This window comes from Dasypus novemcinctus, chromosome 19 (assembly GCF_030445035.2).
Source record: "Dasypus novemcinctus isolate mDasNov1 chromosome 19, mDasNov1.1.hap2, whole genome shotgun sequence".
Lineage (NCBI taxonomy): Eukaryota > Metazoa > Chordata > Mammalia > Cingulata > Dasypodidae > Dasypus > Dasypus novemcinctus.
The window spans coordinates 80,233,352-80,253,168 of NC_080691.1; the positions used below are offsets into that span (position 1 = coordinate 80,233,352).

The window sequence follows — 19,817 nt, forward strand, 5'->3', positions numbered from 1 at the left end:
GGGCTGGGCCAGGGTCCACGAGGGCTGAGGACAGACAGTGGGGGCCACTCTGAGCCCTGGCGAGGGAGGTGGCCTCGACAAAGCCAACGGCCTGGCACGGGCCCTCCTGCCCTCAGCAGGGCCGACTTGAGCCTTAATTCCAGACACACGGCCCTGCCTCTCGCCAAATCCCCTTCCTCCATGCAGGCCTCAGTCCTCTCCTGACGAGGGACCTAGGAGAAGGGGAGCCCTGGCCTTTCAGGCCCTTTGGCGGGCTCCCAGGCAGGTAGTTCTCCCCACAGTTCCTCCCCGAAACGCGACGCTCCCTCTCGAGGGCCGAGACCCGGGTTCGAGGCCTCTCCCGCCTGCCGCCTCTCGTGGTGAGCACCTACTAAGTTTCATATTAAATCCCCCTTCGTGCTTCTCTCCGGAAGGGCCAGCGGAGGGGATGAGCTCATCCCTCTTAAGCAGCGCTGCCCAGTGCAGGGAGCAGAGCTGGAGGGCCCTGCTGACTTTTCTCTCGTCCTCCCCTTTCTCTCGGCAGCCGCCGCGGTTGCCGTTCCTGTAGGTTTAGGAGATACTTGGGGCTGCACCTGGCGTTTAAGCGGCAGGTGGGGAGTGTGTGCAGCCGCGAGCGGGTGTGTAAACGCTCATCAAGACGGAAGCCGAAAAAACGAAGGCACGAATCACTGAAAATCAGCTTATCAGTGAACCCGCTCGGGACCCGCGAACAAATCCCTATAAATAAAGACGGATTCCCTAATCACTCGTACTCGCGAAGGGAAAGCATGCGCAAGTCCCTTACTGGGTGACTCTGGGGCGTTTTTCAGGCTTCTGACCAGCGCAAACGTGTCTCTTTCCCTCCAGCTCCAGTGGCTACTAGATAACTATGAAACTGCCGAGGGCGTGAGTCTCCCCCGAAGTTCTCTGTACAACCATTACCTTCGTCACTGCCAGGAACACAAGCTTGACCCCGTGAACGCGGCTTCCTTCGGGAAACTCATCCGCTCCGTGTTCATGGGGCTGAGGACACGGCGGCTGGGAACCAGGTTGGTGGCAAGAGGCCGCGGGAACCAGGCGGCGGACGCCCCCTCGCCCCTCTACCTTGAAAGAGAAATCAAGCTTTGGGGGAAACGCGGGCGCCCTCCTTCTGGTGAGGTGTCCTGGCTCAAACTGCCTCGGGGTGAGCCTGGAAGTGCCCTCAGCTGTGGGCAGGGTCTCGCTCTGGTGATGGGATGTGGGGATGGATCTGGTTTCTCTCTTCGTGGGAGGTTTCCCACCATAACAAGTTGTGTGTATTTTGGAGGAACTAGGGATTGAAGCTGCGACCTTGTACATGTGAAGCAGGTGCTCAACTGCTGAGCTACACCCACTTCCCCCCTGCGCCGCCCCTCTGCCCTTTTTTTTAAGCAGCCTCTTGATTATCTCGTGCGGTTGAATTTCCCATTCTTGATGCCCTTTTCCTGGACCAAGCCCCCGTTGCCTCTTCTTGGCTGAGGAATATTATGGGCTATCAAGGTATCCCAGGCAGTAATCCAAACACACTCCTTACTAGACCAAAAATGTCCATGCCTCAAGATTCCAGGAAGCTGGTGGCTGGAGCTTCCATCAGGCTGTTTCCTGCCAGTCCTGGGCTCCATGGCCGGCCAGGCCTGGCGCCTTCACTCGCCGTGAGGGTCCAACAAAAATGAACGTCAGCATCCACGCACAGCCCCCTGGTTCCAAGCAGCATGGCACGTCCCCTGTTGTGCGCCACTTTTGATGCCTTACCCAGAACATTCCCGCAGAGCACTCTTGGCTAGAGGCAGGGCAGGAGCGGGGAGAGGAGGTGGAACCCGAGTCTCGGGGACGGGGGCCGCCTTCGGAGTCTTCCCGTTGAGGGCTTCTTTCCCCCTGGTGCCAACCCGTGAGCCAGGAGCCCTGGACGGCGGGTCACAGAGACCCTTCCAACCCGTTTTTGCCACTTGCGTTTTTTCAAGCCCTCTGAGCGCCACATTCGGAGCATCCACTGAAAGGCAGAGAGCTAACTCTGCGGTGTTTGGTTTCTAGGGGCAACTCGAAGTATCACTACTACGGGATCCGCCTGAAGCCCGACTCGCCCCTGAACCGGCTGCAGGAGGACGTCCAGTACATGGCCATGAGGCAGCAGCCTGTGCACCAGAAGCCCAGGTGAGTGGGCGGCCCAGGCCATGGGGCCACGCCCCTACCACAGAACAGGGGTCTCCACACGTTCAGGACACACAGACAGGGGCCCACCTGAAAGCAAAGCCAAGTGAACTAGCCCCCAGCCTCCAGTGGCCTGGGAGGGCCAAGACGTCCATCTCTAGGAGCATGCAGTGAGCAAGGCAAGGGACACAGGAGGCCGCAGGCGCAGCCTCGTCCCGCTCACAGAGCTCACAGAGCCTCCATCTGTCAACCACAGAGAGAAACAGGAGGTTGAGAATAACCCGAGAAGCCAGGAGAAAGAGCCTGAGGTAGTAAAGCAGCTGCTGCTGCTGCTGCTGCCCGACATTTTGATCCAGTGGCTGGAAAGGCCTGGCCATTTTCTGGAATGTTCTCTCTTCCATCCATCACCACCCTACTCATGTTTTAAGGCAAACTTTTTTTCTGTCGAGAGCCAGATTATAAATATTTTAGCCTCTGTGGACCCCACGGTCTCTGTGGCCACTACCAGACCATGCCATTGTAGTGCAAAAGCAGCAGTAGATGGCACGTCAATGAGTGGGTGTGACTGTGTGCCAGTAAAACTTTATTTACCACAACCAGCAGAGGGCCGGATTTTGCCCATGGGCTGTAGTTTGCAGACCCCTGGTTTTGAGGCCCCACTCAACTGTCACCCCCCTGGCAGCCTTCCAGGGCACCCCTCCCACCCCGCCCCCCACCAGGCATCTCCTCCCTGACTCCCTCTCAGCTTGGGGGCAGGGGTTTAGGTGCCAGCCTGCTCCTCTAAAGTAGCCTAGTAGGTCTTCTCCACCTGGAGGTAACAGGAGAGACTCTAGAAAGTTCTCAAGGGGCCAAGAGGTCAGAATGGAACGAAGGGTCCCTCCTGTCCCTCGTCCCCTTCCCTCCCCACGGAGGACATGCCTTTGGCAGTGCTGGTTGCGCTTTGGCCCTGGGAAACCCCCGTGGTGTGTGGAGAAGCCAGGCGGGTGTTGTTTCCAGTGGGCGGGCTGCCCAGGCTCGGTGCCGTAGCCTGTGAAGCGCCGCGGCCTGAAGCGTCTTGGCATGAGCTACGGAGCACCTGGCCCGGCAAGTCCAACTGCCTCGCCCTCATGGGCACCCCGACCCGGAAAGGGGCTGCCCTGGGGCTGGCTCCACTGCCCTGCGCCCATCAGGCTAAGAGGAGCAACCTGCCCCCCGCCCCGGGAAACCTTCCTCTGTGAGGGGCCCCAGCTTCCAGCCCACTGCTTCTGGTTCAGGACACGAGGTGCTCACGGCTTCCTTGGAGGCCGCACGTAGTAAGGTGTTTGTAGTTGCACGTAAAGACGGTCACTTGCCTTGTTGAGAGAAATGTCTCAAGCCGAAGCCCACTAGGTCCTGGGGTCCCGGAGGCCGCCCTGAACCTCACGAGGGCCTGTGTGTCCCCACCCAGGTACCGGCCAGCCCAGAAGACGGACGGCCTCGGGGACAGTGGCTCCAACAGCAGCCTGCAGAGCACACCCGAGCAGGCCATGGCCACCCAGACCCAGCACCACCGGCAGTTCATAGGTGAGGGCGCCGGGCGGGCACACCCCCAGTGAGCCGCCTCAACAGTCCTCTCGCAGAACACCTTTCCAAGGAAGAAAGCTCTCGATGAGCCTTCCCGGCATGTGGCGATTCTAGAGGAATCCACGCACGCCACAAAAATTAACGTAGGAAATGGCCATCGGAAAAAAAGGAAATAGGCCAAAAGTCTACCAGAAACAGGACATTTTGTTCTGTATCTGTTACTAAAAAAACAACAACAAAACCGTTTTTTAAAAGGAAGACCCTAGATGATGTGTTTTAAACCCTGACGGCCAGCCCAGGGGCGGCAGGAGAGTGCAGCGCTGGGCCTGGGGTCGTCGCTGCTCCCTGGGGCCACGCAGCTGTGGGGGGGCAGCGGCCCGTCTCTACCCAGGGCGAGGGTGGGGAGAGCCTTGGATCTCAGAGAGAAGGCCCGCCGCGCTCTTCCTCTGTCCTAGTTCAGTGAACGCTGACAGACTCACTGTGTTCTGGTGGCTTCTCTTTTTTTTTATTTTAATTTTATTACAGAGCTTGTGAATTTAAGAAACAATTACGCACATGTGGAATTCCCAGGGAACACCCCTGCACCAACACAGCACATGGTTGTGAACATTTGTTACAGATTATGGGATAATATTATCAGACTCTTACCACCAACCATGGTCCATGGCGTACACTTGGCATATTTTTTCCATACCCCCGTTATTAACACAGTACATCTTTGGCATGGATGCAAGAATATTACCGTGTTGCTGTTTTCTATAGTCCATGGGTTACGTTGTTTTTCCCGTGCTTCTCCACCGTCCCACCACCCTGCAGTAGTGACCCACATCTGCTGTAGGTCACAGAGGGCCATTCTTGCATTTGTCCTAGTCACTGCCATCCTCATCCACCTCGGGGTTCCTGTGTCACTCAGCCCCTCGATTATCCTCTAGCTCTCCTTCCACGGACATTTACATCCCTAGACCGCCCTTTTCAGCCACGATCCTATTTATACACCAGCGCTGCTCACTGTAATGTGTCACCATCCTCGCCATCCATTTCCACACTTTTACAGTCAAATTAATTAAAACTTCTACGTACATTAAGCATTAGTGCTCCTTCACAGCCCTCCCCTTATCTCCTGATAACCCGTCCTCTGGGTTTTAACTCCGTGCATTTATTCTTCGCATTCCATTCATATCTCGTATCTTCCTATGAGCCCGTCCGGAACCCTGGCGGGTCGGGGCTCCCGGGGCGGTGAGGTGCCTCTGCCCTGTCTCTGTGGAGGTCACCCTGGGCTGGCAGCCCCGTCACCTGCCAGCCTCTGCCACCCTCCTGCACACCCACAAAAGGTGGTGCTGGCCTTGCGCCAGGCCCCAGGCACAGCACAGCGTCTCGGTCAGCAGGTGGACCGTCCCCAGGAGGTGATGCCCACGGTCCCCATTCTATGCCCGGGAAAAGGGAAGCTCCCCAGACGTCACATGGCTCGCAGGGTGCCGGCAGCACTCAGACCACGACCCCGCCCGCCAGACAGCCCATCGCTCATGTCCCTTCTCTCCCCGCAGATGTCTCCCACGTCTTCCCGGAGTTTCCTGCCCCCGACCTGGGCGGCGTCCTGCTGCAGGAGGGCATCACGCTGCACGACGTCAAGACTCTGCAGCTGGTCTACAGGCGGCACTGTGAGGTGACGCCACTGCCCCCCCCCAGCACCAGGGACCCTCCCGGGAGGGGGCCCTGCTTGAGTCTCGGGGCCTCAGCATGTGAAAAACCGAGGGTTGCCCCTGTGCCAGGGAAGCTGGACTTTACACGGTCAACCCCGGGGTTGTGTGACGTTCAGTGTCACTGGTATCCCTGGCCCCACTTCTGCCCACCAGGCTCCTTTCTTCCCCTCTGGTGAAGAAAGAGAAAGAATCTCCTTCCTGGCATTCATTTCCACGTGCTTCTCTCATCCGCTGCATTCTCTCTTTGGATTTCAAAACACCCACCAGCCTGGGTCCCAGCCACTTCGCGGGTCCTGGGGGACGAGTGCGGCCTCCCGGGAGGGACACGCTGTGCAGCCCCCACAGCCCAACCTCTCAGCGCTTGCTCTTCCTCCTAGGCGACTGTCGATGTCGTCATGAACCTACAGTTCCACTACATTGAGAAGCTGTGGCTGTCCTTCTGGAGCTCGAAAGCCTCGGCCAGCGACGGCCCTGCCCCTGGGCCCGCCAGGTCATCTGCCACCCCACCTCCTGCCCCCAGGGCCCGCGGCCTCCCGAGGCAGCAGCCCCTGCCCGGCCCCATCAGGCCTGCTGGGCGGCCTTGGGGACCCCTGGGCTTTACCTGCAGGCTCTTGTGCAGTTGCCCACCCCAGGACCCCAAATGCGCCCACTTTCCAAGAGCTGGTGCTCGGGCACCCCCTTCTGTGTTGACATCTATTTATCTATCTATGATTTGCGTTACCTGCTCCACCCTTGGCAGGTCAGTCTTTGTTTTGGCACAAAAGATCTTCGAGATGATCAGTGGGCTGCCCCATATGGAGCTGGCAGCTGCCAGGAAGCAGCCTCGGGCAGGGCTGGGGCCAGCCTGACCCACGGGGGGCCCCCCATGACGGGGCCTCACACAGCCCGGATGCCGGAGGCCGAGGCAGGCGTGGGGACGGGGCCACGAAGCCCGCCACGCGGCTGCTCGCCCGTTCCCTCTGCGCCTGCCGGGCCCCGGAGCTCGGCTTTCCGGTTTATTCCCGAAGGCTTCTCTGCCGGGGAGGGCGGGTCCAGGGGACTGGACTCCCCGCTGACGTCCCCTCCCCGGCTCCCGACAGTGAGGAGGAGCCTGAGGGCGCCGTGCTCCCCAAGGACAAGCTCGTCTCCCTGTGTAAATCCGAGCCCGTGCTGAAGTGGATGCGGAGCTGCGACCACATCCTCTACCAGGCGCTGGTGGAAATCCTCATCCCCGATGTGCTGCGGCCCGTCCCCAGTAAGCAGGCGCCTGGCCCCGCGGGCCTCCCCTCCCCGCCGCCTTGACCCTGCCCGTGTGTCTGCAGCTGCCTCAGTTGGACCTTTTTCCCGGAGTTGGGGCGCCGAGAACCCCAAACTGACAGCAGCAGCTCGGAGGGCCCCTGAGCATGTCTTTCTTTGCTCAGTCATTTTCCTTATTACTGACCCCAAAAACACAAGAGGAGGAGGACAAGCTCTTGCTTCTGGTACATTCTGCTCACCCTAGGTCACTGCCCAGAGCAGGCTGAGGCTAGACTCGGTGCCCTCCGGAAGGCTGACTTGACAGGCGTGCTGCCAGCCTTTGAGTGGCCCAGTCACACCCCAGAGCCATCCTGCGGGCTCATCTGGCTGGAAAAGACCACGCGGGCCGTCACCCGGTCACCCTGGCCTGAGCTGCCCACGGCAGGCAGCTCTCCCCCAGCTCCTCTGCTGGCCTGTTTTTAGTATTGGGGTGACACTTACCGAGAGCCAAGCCCCGTGCTGGGGGCCAGGGCATAAGGGAAGGATCAGCCAAGGCCACCGCCTGCAGCTCCGGGGACCTGCCAAGGGAGGGCGCTGGCTCTCCCCCACCCCCATCCCGGGCTCGGGCCCTCCGGAGCCTGCCACCAGCCCATCCCCGACCAAACCCCCGCCCCTCCGGTGCGCTCCCGAGCCCCATGGCTGCCCAGCACCGCGGGGTCCCGGGCAGCAGGCATGTCGCCGTAGAGACAGGCCCAGGTCAGGGTGGAGGTCGGCCAGAAGCCGGAGGCTTTCCCCCAGCCCTGCATCTCTAAGGCGTTACAGGGTAGAGCCCAGCCATGCTTTGCCAAACTCCAACAGCCTTGACTAGAGGAGAAAAACCGAAACCGCGGGCCTTGGTGGCTAGACGTGGGGTGGGGCCGACGTGCCCCTGGGGAGGCCTGCCCGCTGGGGGGCGTGCGGAAGCCAGGCCCGGGGCCAAGCGCCTCACCCCACCATCTCCTGGGGGTGCTCTGGAATCCTCGGGGTGCCCGGCAGTGTCCGAGTGAAAGACGAGCTAGCTCGGGCACCCCCACTCTTTACCCCCTCCCTGAGCTGCCCTCTAGGCACCTGTGCCTCCCGATATGGGAACAGAACTCAGAGAGAAAATGGGAAACCGCAAAGCCATCGCCCTTCTCCTTTGGCCTTGCCTGCCAGAAAGCAGGTGCATTCACTGACCCATCAGCCGAGTCGATAGCAAGGGTTGAGTTTGGGCTACTTCTCCTTTTCCATTACATTTCTAGGCGTTTCTTTCCAGTCTTAGCAGTCTTCATTTCCTGTCTCTTGTTTGTTGCTTATTCTAAGCCACCTCGAAATAAACTTGGAAGTTGGTAGATCTTTACGTGCATGTGTCCGTGCAGACGTGCATATGTGTCGGGGTTTCTCAGCCTCAGCATTGCTGACACTTGGCCCCTTGTTCTGTTACAGGGGCTGTCCCGAGCACTGTCGGGTGCTTGGCAGGACCCCTGGCCTCCACCCACTCCATGTCAGCATCTCCCTGTTTGTGACAACCACAAATCTCTCCAGACAATGCCAAGTGTCCCCTGGAGGAGGGGGTGTGCCAAATTGCCCCTGGTTGAGACCCACAGCTGTAGAAGGCAGACAGACAGAGATGCAGGGCACTGAGCCGTCCCCAATTCCTGTCCAGTGTCTGGTTCTCAGAGGGCCCTAAAATCTCTCCCTCATGCCTGCATCTGCTCAGTCTTTCTTTTCCTCTGTGTGGCTTGCTCTGTGCTCCAGGAGCAAGTGATTTTCATTCTGTTTGAATTAGTTCCAACTCCATCCCGATTCTGCCAGTCTCAGTTTGCCAGGGCCGCTATGACAAATACCACCCCATGGGACAGCTTAAACACCAGGAACCTAACCATCTCGCGGCTTCAGAGGCTGGAAGGCCAACCTCAAAGCGCTGGCAGGGCCACGCTTTCTCCCGGCAATCCTCCAGCACATGGCGCGCTCTCTCTTGTTCTCTGGCTCCTTCTGGCTGCTTCTTCCATGTCCAGTTTCCTCTGTTTATAAGGACTCCAGCTGTATTGGATTAAGGTGCACTCCTTGTTCAGTTTGGACTCATCTAACGCCTTCAAAGATTCAGGCCACAGGAACGTGGACAAAGACTTGATCATGTCCTGGCAGGGGGCCACGATCAGTCCCCAACCACGGGCGGGCCACTGCCACTCTCACTGTTAACATCACGGTGCTGGTTTCTTCCAGGTACCTTGACGCAGGCGATCCGTAATTTTGCAAAGAGCCTGGAAGGCTGGTTGACAAACGCCATGAGCGACTTCCCTCAGCAGGTCATACAAACCAAGGTAAGCAGGCTGGCAGGGCGGGGCGCTTCAGGGTCCCCCAGACCAAGGCCAGACACCCAGGGCCAGAGGAGCCACCAAGCGGAAGGCTGAGTGGGGATCCCGGGCCCCGGGGAGTCCTTGGGCCCCTTCTGTGTGGAGACTTGGTCGCCCCACCCCAGGAGGCCCGAGGATGCCGCTGATGGAGAAGCGGTGCCAGCAGGGACGGGCTGGCAGGGGGTGTCACTCACCACTCGGCACATTTGGGGCCATTCAGCACAGACGGCGCATGTTGGTTTCTACATTCCTTCTAAGGAGGGGGATTCCAGCTCCTTGCTGCTGCTTTTCAAACTCTGGGCCTGGTCCCAAAACTGAATTAAAAGGTGGGGGCTTGGCCTCCCTGCGAGGAAGAGATTCTGCCCATCTCACAAGGGGTTTGCTCAAGAGCTGCTGCGGGGGAGCGGTGTAGCTCAGCGGTTGAGCACCTGCCTCCCACATACAAGATCCCGGGTCGATCCCTGGGACCTCCTAAAAAAACTGAGCATCTGGTCTACCCCACTTGCTTCGGCCTCACTCTTTTAGGCCGGTGGGTCACAGAACTGCTGAGGAGGTGCCCATAGTGCAGATTCCCAGGGCCCACCCCGAGAACCTGATTCCGCAACTTTTGGGGGAGGCCCAGGAATCTGCACGTGTATCGGCCCCCCAGGGCACAAAGGGAGGCCTAGCAGCAGAGCCCCCGGGCTGTCCTGCCCGCATCTCGCCAGCTGCGGGGCTCAGAACACCCGTCCCGCAAGGAAGGTCAGAGGGGTCCCCGCAGCCCCCGCGGCCAGGCGGCTGACCCGCACGTGCGCGCGCCCGCAGGTGGGCGTGGTCAGCGCCTTCGCGCAGACGCTGCGGAGGTACACGTCGCTCAACCACCTGGCGCAGGCGGCGCGCGCCGTGCTGCAGAACTCCTCGCAGATCGCCCAGATGCTCAGCGACCTCAACCGCGTGGACTTCGCCAACGTGCAGGTGCGTGAGCGTGAGTGTGCAGGTGTGCGTGTGAGCCCGCGCGCCCGTCCCCACCCTGCCTTCCACCCGCAAACCCACCGAACCCAGCCACGGCCGAGCCCAGCGCAGGGCCCGGCTGCGTCCTGCTGAGCGAGCACAGGGTCGGGGTCAAGGCCCCGCAGCCCCGCCACAGCCCCCGACCTCGTGGTGCCGCATCCCTGCTGGCTTCTACGTGCCGTGGGGACACCTCCGTTCAGTTCCTTTTAACAATGCTCCTGCCTCCCTGGACCGTAGCGACATTTACACACCCCCTTTGCCCTTTTATGGCTCTGTCCCCAGGGACTGGCAGGGCCCACGCAGCAAGCAGGCCGTGGGCAAGGGATCCTGCCGCTGCCTTTCCCCTTCTTTCAGCCCTGAGTTTAGCCTTTAGATAAGTACATATATGTATGTAAATATACTTTTTCTAAATGCGTATTTGGAAATTATATATATATTTACTAAAATATATTTAGAAAAACCTGTGTATTTCTAAATACATAAATATATTTAGAAAGTAGTTTAAACTAGGGGTCCTAACCTTTTCTGTTCCGACCCGTATGCCAGTCAGGTGAAAACCACAGACCCCTTCTCAGAATGTAGCAGCAGATAGTTTTATGACACTCACCATTGGCAGGTCTTTAAATTCAGTTTTAGGATTATTCAAAATTATGTTTTACAACTTTCCCATAATTTCAATGCCTGATAACCTAACACAGTTCAACATCTGTTCAAGCAGTCCTTTTAGGCAAACATTTAGAAATTAAAGTTTTCCCACGATGTCATAAAACCATCCCCACCATCCTCACCAACCCTTTTGCAGGCAGTTATCCACAGCACACAGAACACTCTATCAAAGTAAAAATCATACCAAGTTCACACTACGCTGTCCATTTTTTAATAAATGTATCACACGCTACAACAACACATCCCCACAAGAATAGTCTTCTTTTGAGTTTTTCAGTTCAAGCTCACAGAGCCCTTGGAGGTCCGTGGACCCCTGGTGCTGGTCTAAATAAATATATGTGAATTTATATCCAAACAAATATATTTAAGATGAACACGTGTGGTGTATTTTGAGCTCTGGATCCAGAAAGACCTAGAAGCCCCTAGAAGCCCAGCAGGGCCCTGCCCTGTGTCAGCCTCTTTGAGGCGGCCGTGCTGGTGCCCAGTCGCCATTATAAGACCGCGTGCCAGCGCCTGCTATGCCTGGGCTTGGGGCAAGGCTGCTCCGTCTGGGCATCCCCTCCCACCCGCGGCAGCGTCACCCGTGGAGCTGCCACGCTCGCTGCCCTCATGGACCGCCCGCCACACAGGAGCAGGCCTCGTGGGTGTGCCAGTGCGAGGAGAGCGTGGTGCAGCGGCTGGAGCAGGACTTCAAGCTGACCCTGCAGCAGCAGAGCTCCCTGGACCAGTGGGCCAGGTGGCTGGACAACGTCGTCACCCAGGTCCTGAAGCAGCACGCCGGCAGCCCCAGCTTCCCCAAGGCTGCCCGGCAGTTCCTGCTCAAGTGGTCCTTTTACAGGTAAATCCCCGCCTTAGCTCCAAGAGAGACTTCCGGAAGGCTGGCGTGCGGGGGGCTCCAGGTCATTCCCAGGGCTCAGCAGGCGGGGCAGTGGCTCACCCCACACACCAGAGGCCACCGGTGGCCAGAAATGAAGCCACAAACCCTTGGGCAGACAGAAATCGTTGTCAGGGACTTGGAGCTTGAGGACACGCGTTTATTTCTGCACCCCAGCAAAAACGCACGAAAGCAGCACAGGGAGTTTCTGAAAGACATAAGCTCCCAACCAGGCCATAGAGAAGAGGAGGGCCGGTGACAGCAGTTTGGAGCATTTGAAAATGGCGCCCTGTGATCTGGTGTCCGGGTGGTCCATTTGGACAAACCCGCGAAACCAAAAGGAGCCATCGCGCCTGTGCTCACTTCCTGCAGTCGTGCAAGCAAGAGGCAAAGGCAGGCGCCAGCTCCCCAGCGCCCCATGTGCCCCACTCAGCGGCGCTGGACAAGGGTCGGGTGAGTCAGCGCGGGCAGGGGCGTCATCTCACTGCCAAGCGGCCCTGAAGGGAAGGCTGCTGCCATTTCACGGACTGGTGGGCAGCAGGGCGGCAGAGTGGGGAGGGCCGGGAGTGGAGGAAAGTGCCCTCGAGGCCCCTGACGAGGAGGTTTCGGCGGAGGGGCCTGCACAGGGTCTCAGGCCCCAGGGCCAGTGAGCAAGGCCTGCCTGGAACCCGAGTCCTTTTCCACAACCCCCTGCAGAGGCCGCCGTGCCCTGGCCGTGCATCGCGTGTGGGGTGGAGGGCAGCCACCCCCGGGGGCGGGCCGGGGAGAGCCGGCGTAATGGCCTGTAGCCAGGCCTGCCGGCCTGCAGTGCACTCTGCAAGCGGGCTCCGTGCTTGCTCGAGGAATCCCCAGTTCCGCTCGCAAGGCGGGTGGGATGAGGCCCAGCTGCACTACCAAGAACAATCCCCCAGACTTCAGTCCTTCACCTTCCCGGGCCGCCCAAGCAAATACCACGCGATGGATTGGCTTCCACAGCGGGAAACCCCGGGAAGTTACTAGCGCAGGCGTGGAGGCTGGGAGAGGGTCCCAGTCAGGGCGATGCTTTCTTCCCGGAGACCGGCTGGCGTTCTGGGCCGGCTGCCAGCGTCCTGGGTCCTGGGCTCCTCTGTCCCCTGGCAAGGCTCACGGCAGCCGCTCCCTCCCCTCCCAGGTTCCGTAGACCTTCAGCTTCTTGCTTCCCGTGGCTCTCTCCCTCTGGGGGTCTGAATTTCATTCTCTCATAAAGGACTCCAGTGAGAGGATTGCGACCAGCCCGAGGGAGGTGCCCACCCTAACTGCAGCAGCCTCATCTAAAGGTCCTCCTCGTGTGGGCTCACCCCACAGGAGCGGGTTCAGTTTAAGATCCTGCTGCTTCTGGGGTCCATACAGCTCCAAACCACCACATCAACTGGGATGTACAGAAAATACCTTCCCAGCAGCACCCAGATTAGTGTTTGTTTGAATCACTGAGTACTAGAGCCAGCCAAGTTGACATCTAAAGCTGACCACCACAGGAAGTAACTGAGAGAGAAAAATATGGCGAAAATGAAAGAAAAACCATGAGAGAAATAACAGAAGAAAGAAAACACGAGAGAAAGGAAAGCAAGTTAAAGGCTCGCTCTGGGAGGTTCACTATCCAGCTAATAGGAATTAAAGAAAGAAAAACATGGAGAGAAGGAAAGTAAAACCCAGCAAGCAGACATGCCAGGACTGAAGGGCACAGATCTCCAAACTGAAAAAGCCGCTCAGTTGCCAGCACAAGGCGTAAGGCCCTCCCCAGGAAACCTCGCTGTGAACTTTCAGAACACCAAGGCTATGAGAGGATCCTCAGCGCTTCCGGAGAGAAAAGAACGGGGCCCAGGCAAGAGGCAGGGAACCAGACCAGCACCAGGTCTCACCAACAAGGCGGGAAACCAGAGAGCGGCAGCGCACTGCCAGCAGAGGCTGCAGGAAACGCGTCGCCAGCCCAGGCCTAACCTGTGCAGGTCAGACCAGGAGACCCGAACCAAGGGCTCCGGGAGGGGCACCGCCCAGAAAACATGGACCGAGCCTGCCGAGGGGCACCCTGCCGTTCCCTGGGAAAGTTCTGGTCTCGGTTGGTGATAAATATGTAGAAAATTGAGCCACGTTCCACAAGCAGGCAGGTCGTAACTCCAGGAAAAACAGCAAGCTGCTCCATGGCGTACCAGCCCGGCGTGTTCTGGTCCATCCACCGCATTCTGTCCCGGCCCAGACTGACCCCCATCTGATCTTGCAAAGAAACTTACGGGAACGCAGCCACACCCATTCCTTTACAGCTCCTCCGCACAGCTGAGCTGTGGCAGAAACCATGTGGCCCACAAAGCCTAAAATATTTACTGCCTGGCCCTTTTCAGAAAAGCTTACCAGCCCCTCAGCTAGCCACCCAGACCTCCCTTCCGTCCACGCCCTCCTCGCGCTCCCCCCTGGCCTCGCTGCCTCGGGGGCTTTGCACTTGCCCTACCTCTGCCTGGAGCATGCCCCAGGGAGCCATGCATCCCGACCCAGCACCCTAATTACAACAGCACAGCCCTGGCTGTCCTCTCCCCACCATGCCCCATTTTTTTGTGGGTTTTTTTCCAGAATAGTCCTCCTCTCCTGCCACCTTGTTAAGTTTGCTGTCTGCCCCCTCCACCTCCAGGCATACTCCCGAGAGCCAGTGCCTTTGTTCACCGCTGCTGCCCAGCCCCTACAGGCCAGTCGAGTAAACGAAAAAGAAATGGGAGCCCCAGACAGCTGTGGGGTTCATCCCCCATCACCCCAAATGGAAACACCAGCTTAGCCAAAAACTGAGGAAAGGGAGGAAAAGTGGGGTGCGCGCCCCAAGCCTCTGGGTGCAGAGACAGCCTGCGGGCGCTAGAGCCCACCTCCATTGCGGAAAGCAAAGAGAACATCGTCATCGAAAGGATCGAGACCAGCAGCGGCTTAGAAACGTGGACAGGAAACCAGGAACAAAAGCCAAGAGTGGAGCGGGGTCACCTCTGGGGAGGTGGGACAGGCACCTGGAAACACTGCTGGACTTCATTTGCCAGCCTGCACGTGACCTTGATAAAAAGGGGCTTCGGTAGCTGACCACCAAGCTCCTGCTGGGCCCCTCGGCCTCGCGCTCGAGGTACCTTTCCAGAGTGCTCACTTGACGAGGAGAGTCACGCGCGGCCAGGACGCCCCGGCCAGGCCCGCCCACGCTCCTGCCTTTGCTTTCCTTCCTAGGGCCATTTCAGAGCCAGCCCCAGCCGGAATCAGCGCCTCTTCCATGCCAGCCCAGGAAAAAAACTCAAGCACCAAATAATTTGTCAGCCACTGTCCTCACTGGACCTCCCTGCACGCCCCACGGCTGAGTCACAGTAGAAACATTTGGGGCAGGGTTTAAACGGTGTCCCTCTCGTCTCTTCTCGCCCCTTGTCCCTTTGAATGGGTGTAACCAAGCGTCTGTACATTTTGAGACGAGGGTGTTGGGTATTGGGGCCCCACGGCAGATGTGTGTGGGGACCGAGGTTTTTGATCGAGTGCCAGGTTGCATATAATCCCGTCACCTCAGGGGGTCACTTTTCCTGTTGGAGCCGGGTGGAGGGTATCTTCAGCTTTGTGGGCCTCCGACTGCCCACCTCCCATCGCAGCCAGCGACGGGGCCACAAGGAATGGGCGTGGCCAGGTCCCCATGAAACTTTGCTTTGTGGCCACCGAACTGCACCTCATCGTTTTCTCGTGTCACAAATTAATATTCTTCCTATTGTTTGTTTCAACCATTTAAAAACGTAAAGGGGGAAACGGACTTGGCCCAGTGGATAAGGCGTCCGTCTACCACATGGGAGGTCCACGGTTCAAACCCCGGGCCTCCTTGACCCGTGTGGAGCTGGCCATGCGCAGTGCTGATGCGTACAAGGAGTGCCGCGCCACGCAGGGGTGTCCCTCAAGTAGGGGAGCCCCACGCACAAGGAGTGCACCCGTAAGGAGAGCTGCCCAGCGCGAAAGAGAGTGCAGCCTGCCCAGGAATGGCACTGCCCACACTTCCCGTGCCACTGACAACAACAGAAGTGGACAAAGAAACAAGACGCAGCAAACAGACACAGAGAACAGACAACCGGGGGAGGGGGGAGGAAAATAAATAAATCTTTTAAAAAAACCAAAAACGTAAAGGCCACGCTTAGCTCACCGCAGGGGTGCAAGACCAGGCCGCTGAGGGCCGTTTGCCCGCCCTGGATGAGGAGAGAGGGGGACGCACCCTGCAATCCTGTCCTGCTCTAAGTGCCTGGGAAGGAAGGGCCTGGGGCATGGTGGGGGGGGGCGGGTCGAGGACCCCCACTGTCTCCTGCCACCCCCTGGATCTCCTGAGAAGCGGCCGGTTTCCCAGTGGCCCCTGGCCTCGGGGCCCACTGCTCCAGCCCGCAGGGTCGCCCAGGTCCTGGCAGGGGGGTGCGGGGCTGCGGGGAGGCTGGGCCCGCCGGGGACGCCCTGACGGTGCCTGGGCCCCGTCTCCACCGCAGCTCCATGGTGATCCGCGACCTGACGCTGCGCAGCGCCGCCAGCTTCGGCTCCTTCCACCTCATCCGCCTGCTCTACGACGAGTACATGTTCTACCTGGTGGAGCACCGCGTGGCCCAGGCCGCCGGGGAGACGCCCATCGCCGTCATGGGCGAGGTGAGGCGCGGCCGCGGGCTGGGGCGCGGGGCGGGCGAGGGGCCCGCCGAGGGAGGGGGCTGGGGCGCCCCGCCGAGGAGCCGCCCTGGGAGCAGGAGCAAAGCGTGACCCACAGGAACATGCTCCACGTCGGAGCAAGCAGTGACGGGCCTGGCGCCCACCCTGGCTCCCATGTCGCCCCTGCTGGGAGGGGGCCGGGCCCCGCTCCTAAAACGAAGCCTTTGCTCTGTCGGTGCTACGGTCAAGAGCAGGGGGCTCCGGGGCTCTCCCTTTAGGGGCACTGCACAGCTCTGTGACGGAGCGCGAGGCGCCGAGTGTGCACTTTGGAGGGGCCGTGCCGGGCGTGGGGCTGTGCCGGGGTGGGCCGCCGGGTGGTGAGCGGTGCGAACCCGGGAGCCTAAACCGCAGCAAGCGTCCAATACGCGGTGTTAGTTATAGAGGGGGGCGCCGGGGGCACGCCCGTCCTTGCAAGACTATTCCTGAAATTCTTTTCTCTTCCAAGAATAAATAAATAATAGAGGGTGTATGGGAAAATACACCAAATACACGCTACGGACCAGGCTATGCTGACAGTCTGGTGGGTGCCACTTTCATAACCTGTAGCGCGTGGCCCACAGCAACGCGCGCGGCTCGGCGGAGGGGTGAGGGAAAGGAATTCTGCGCCTTGCGTACAGTTGTTTTGTAAGGTCACCTCTCTGATAAAAATATATATTTAAAAAGAAAGGGGGGAGAAATGAGGCCTGCATCCCCCCCACACACGGTGGGTTTTTAAAATAACGGTGGTAAAAGACACGTGGCGTGAAACCGACCATCTTACAGTACGCAACTCAGTAGCATCTGGGAGAGTCGCAAGGTTGCGCTACCATCACCTCTGTCTGGTTCCAGAACTTCTCATCACCCCAGAAGGAAGGCCCTGTACTCACTGCGGTCCCTCCCCAGCCCCGGCCCCCGTAGCCTGCTCCCCGAGTCGGTGGAGCCGCCTTCCGTGCATCCCTCAGAGGTGGAATCCTAAGTGCCTGGCCCCCGGGCCGGGCTTCCTTCACTCCGTGCCCTCCAGGCCCGTCCCGGTGGCGGCGTGGCCAGCCCGGCAGTCCCTGTCCTGGCGGGAGCACGGCCCGAGGGCTGCAGGGCCACGTGCTGCTTCTCCAGTCCTCGGGCCCTGGGGTGGCTTTGCTTCCACCTCGTGGCTGTCGGGAGCGAGGCTGCAAGGACCGCCCGTGCGCCGGTGTCTGCACGCCTGGGTGGGGGCCCGCCAGGCCCCGGGGCGCTGGGAGGAAGAAATGAGGTGATGCTGGCGGGCTCTTGGGCCACGACAAGCCCACGAGAAGCGGCGGCTCCTCCTGCGCCGCGCCCCTCCCGAGGCCTCAGCCGGCCCGGTGGGCAGAGGCGTCTGTGCGCAGCACGCGGGCCCGGGCGCGGCCCCCGGGGCTGGCAGAGCCGGACCTGGGGGTTCCACCCAGCTCCCCATGTCCTGCTTGCCCTAAGCTGTCAGGCCCCTCCTCACTGAGAGCAGACCCCCAGGCCCCTGGTGGCCTCAGACCCACTCCTCAGGGCAGAGCCCGAGTCCCTCAGGGGACACTGAGCCTGTCTACCCGAGTCGGGGACGTCGCCGACGTCTTCCTCGGGGCCCTGGGCAGTGGCCGTCATCCCTCTGCTGGCCGCCCCCTGACCCGGGCTTCTCTCTTCCAGTTCAACGACCTCGCCTCCCTGTCCCTGACGCTGCTGGACAAAGGTGGGTGTGCCGGGCCCTTCTGGCCTGGCCCTGCGGGGGACGGCCCCCCATCCTGGCCTGGCTTTCCCAGGGCGGCTGCAGCCAGACGCGGGGGGCGCAGCCCAGTGGTGTCACTGCCAACGGCCCCCTGGCCCTTCCATGCCAGGTCCAGAGGAGCCAGGGGCAGCCAGTGGCAGCCCTGGGCCCAGGGGGAGGGAGGACACACGGCCCAGGCACACAGGGCCTGCTGCTCGCCAGGGAAGGCTGCGCGGCACTGCCCAGCCAGCGGCATTATGGGTGAAAGGCGGGCAGACGAGGACCAGGTTCCCCGGCCCCTGCCTCTGGCGGCTGCGCACAGACTATGCTGCTCTGTCTCCCCCCCACCCCTGCAGATGACATCAGCGACGACCGCCGGAGTGAGGCCGACACGGACGCCCGCAACCTGGGCGAGCCCCTGGTGAAGCGCGAGCGCAGCGACGGGACCCCCTCCCTGCAGGGCTTCTAGCCGCGGGCGGGCGCCTGCCTGCCCAGAGGGCCCGGGGGTCCCCAAGGCGCGGCCCCCCAGCGCCCCCGCAATAGTGCCTCTTAGACGATGCCATGTTTACTGCAACCAGGGGAGGCCTCCGGGCCAGCGCCTGCCTCGAGGCCCCAGGGTTCCTGCAGAAGGAAGCAGGCGGGCGGCTAGCGCAGGCGGGCGGAGCAGGGGCCCCGGCCGCCTCACCCTGGCGGGTGACACTCTCCTCTGCTGCAAGTGGGAACTCTGGGTCCGAGTCCCAAGCCTCTTGGTAAGAGCCGAAAGGGCCTGAGAGGAGAGTTGGTGCCTTCCAGCGTTTTCCTTCTCCGTGCAGCTGGTACCAACTTCCACCCTGGTTTTAAAAACAGAATAAAACTAGGCAGAGTCAGGAAAGGAAGGGCCAGCCTGCCCCCCTTATTTTCCTGCTGCCGCTCCCACTCAGGAACTTTGGAAAGTCCAGCCACGTGCCCTGGGCGCGGAGGGCCGGCTGAGCGCGCCACCTCGGTGGCCTCGGGTGGACGACTGCCGGTGGCCCCCTGCCCACCCCACCCCCCAGGACCCCTGCCAGAGCCCACCTCCGGCGCCCAGGACAGATGCCAAAGGACGCTCCAGAAGCAGCTGGCCACGTCCACACCCCCGGGCGCCTGAGCCCACGGGCCCACGCGGCTCCGAGGCCAAGCCACAGAAACGAGCCCACCCGTGCCAAGACACAGCCGTGCCTTTTAAACTCCAAGCCAGACACTTGACAGCGAGCGGGAGGCCGCGGGGGCTCTCGGAGCTCACGGTCGAGGCAAGCCGAGGGGCTGGTTCCGGGGGCCGGGCTCGGGGCGGCGGAGCCCCCGCCTCTGCCCCCAGAGCAGCGCCTGCCCCTGCTCCTCCCAGTCTTCCGGCCCACCACCCTCGGAGCTGGCAGTCCTGGAGCCGGGGGCCCCCGGCCAAGGCCCATCTCGAACAGTTTTCAAGTCAAAACTCGCCTCTGGGGGCAAACGAATGCCTAGGCCTGACCCTCAGGCTGTGGCTCTGTCCACTGGCAGTGTAGCCCTCGCCTTTGGTTAGCTCCGTGCAATAGTTCTGTCCCCAAACCAACTGCGAAGAAGAAAGAAAAAGACAAACCTCCGGTCTCGTCAGCGCCATCTTCTGAAATGTACTAGTTTTTTTTCTTTTTGGAAATACGTTTATACTGATAAGTTTGTGCTCTCATTGTTGTTAGAACGTTTCTTAGGGATGTGTACTTTGCCGTATATTCAGTCCCCGATGTTTTTTCTCATTCACGCAGAAGGTACTAATGTAAACTCACGTGGCCTTTAAAAACCTGCCTCCAAGACAAGTGGCGTGTGTGGCTTCCTGGGCCTGGGCCAGGCGCGGGGGGCTGGGGAGGACGGGGGGACACGCGTTTATTCTGGGAAAAAGCACCCGTAATCATCACCGCCTTCGTCTGGTCTTGGAGTTT

General features: G+C 60.2%; 1 protein-coding gene across 8 annotated transcripts in view; it reads left to right on the forward strand.

The window, feature by feature from the left end:
• RFX2 (regulatory factor X2) overlaps positions 1–19,694 on the forward strand; it is a 120,950-nt gene extending 101,256 nt beyond the window's left edge. For all 8 annotated transcript variants that reach the window (XM_071209996.1, XM_071209995.1, XM_058282006.1 and 5 more), the window contains 12 exons: positions 847–1,028; positions 2,029–2,148; positions 3,572–3,687; positions 5,232–5,350; positions 5,765–5,877; positions 6,467–6,621; positions 8,847–8,944; positions 9,782–9,931; positions 11,263–11,471; positions 15,989–16,142; positions 17,832–17,874; positions 18,246–19,694. In XM_071209996.1, coding sequence (XP_071066097.1) covers positions 847–1,028; positions 2,029–2,148; positions 3,572–3,687; positions 5,232–5,350; positions 5,765–5,877; positions 6,467–6,621; positions 8,847–8,944; positions 9,782–9,931; positions 11,263–11,471; positions 15,989–16,142; positions 17,832–17,874; positions 18,246–18,358 — 1,572 coding nt within the window. In that variant the 3' untranslated portion in view covers positions 18,359–19,694. The remainder of the gene's footprint in view (positions 1–846; positions 1,029–2,028; positions 2,149–3,571; positions 3,688–5,231; positions 5,351–5,764; positions 5,878–6,466; positions 6,622–8,846; positions 8,945–9,781; positions 9,932–11,262; positions 11,472–15,988; positions 16,143–17,831; positions 17,875–18,245) is intronic.
• The last annotated feature ends 123 nt before the right edge of the window (positions 19,695–19,817 follow it).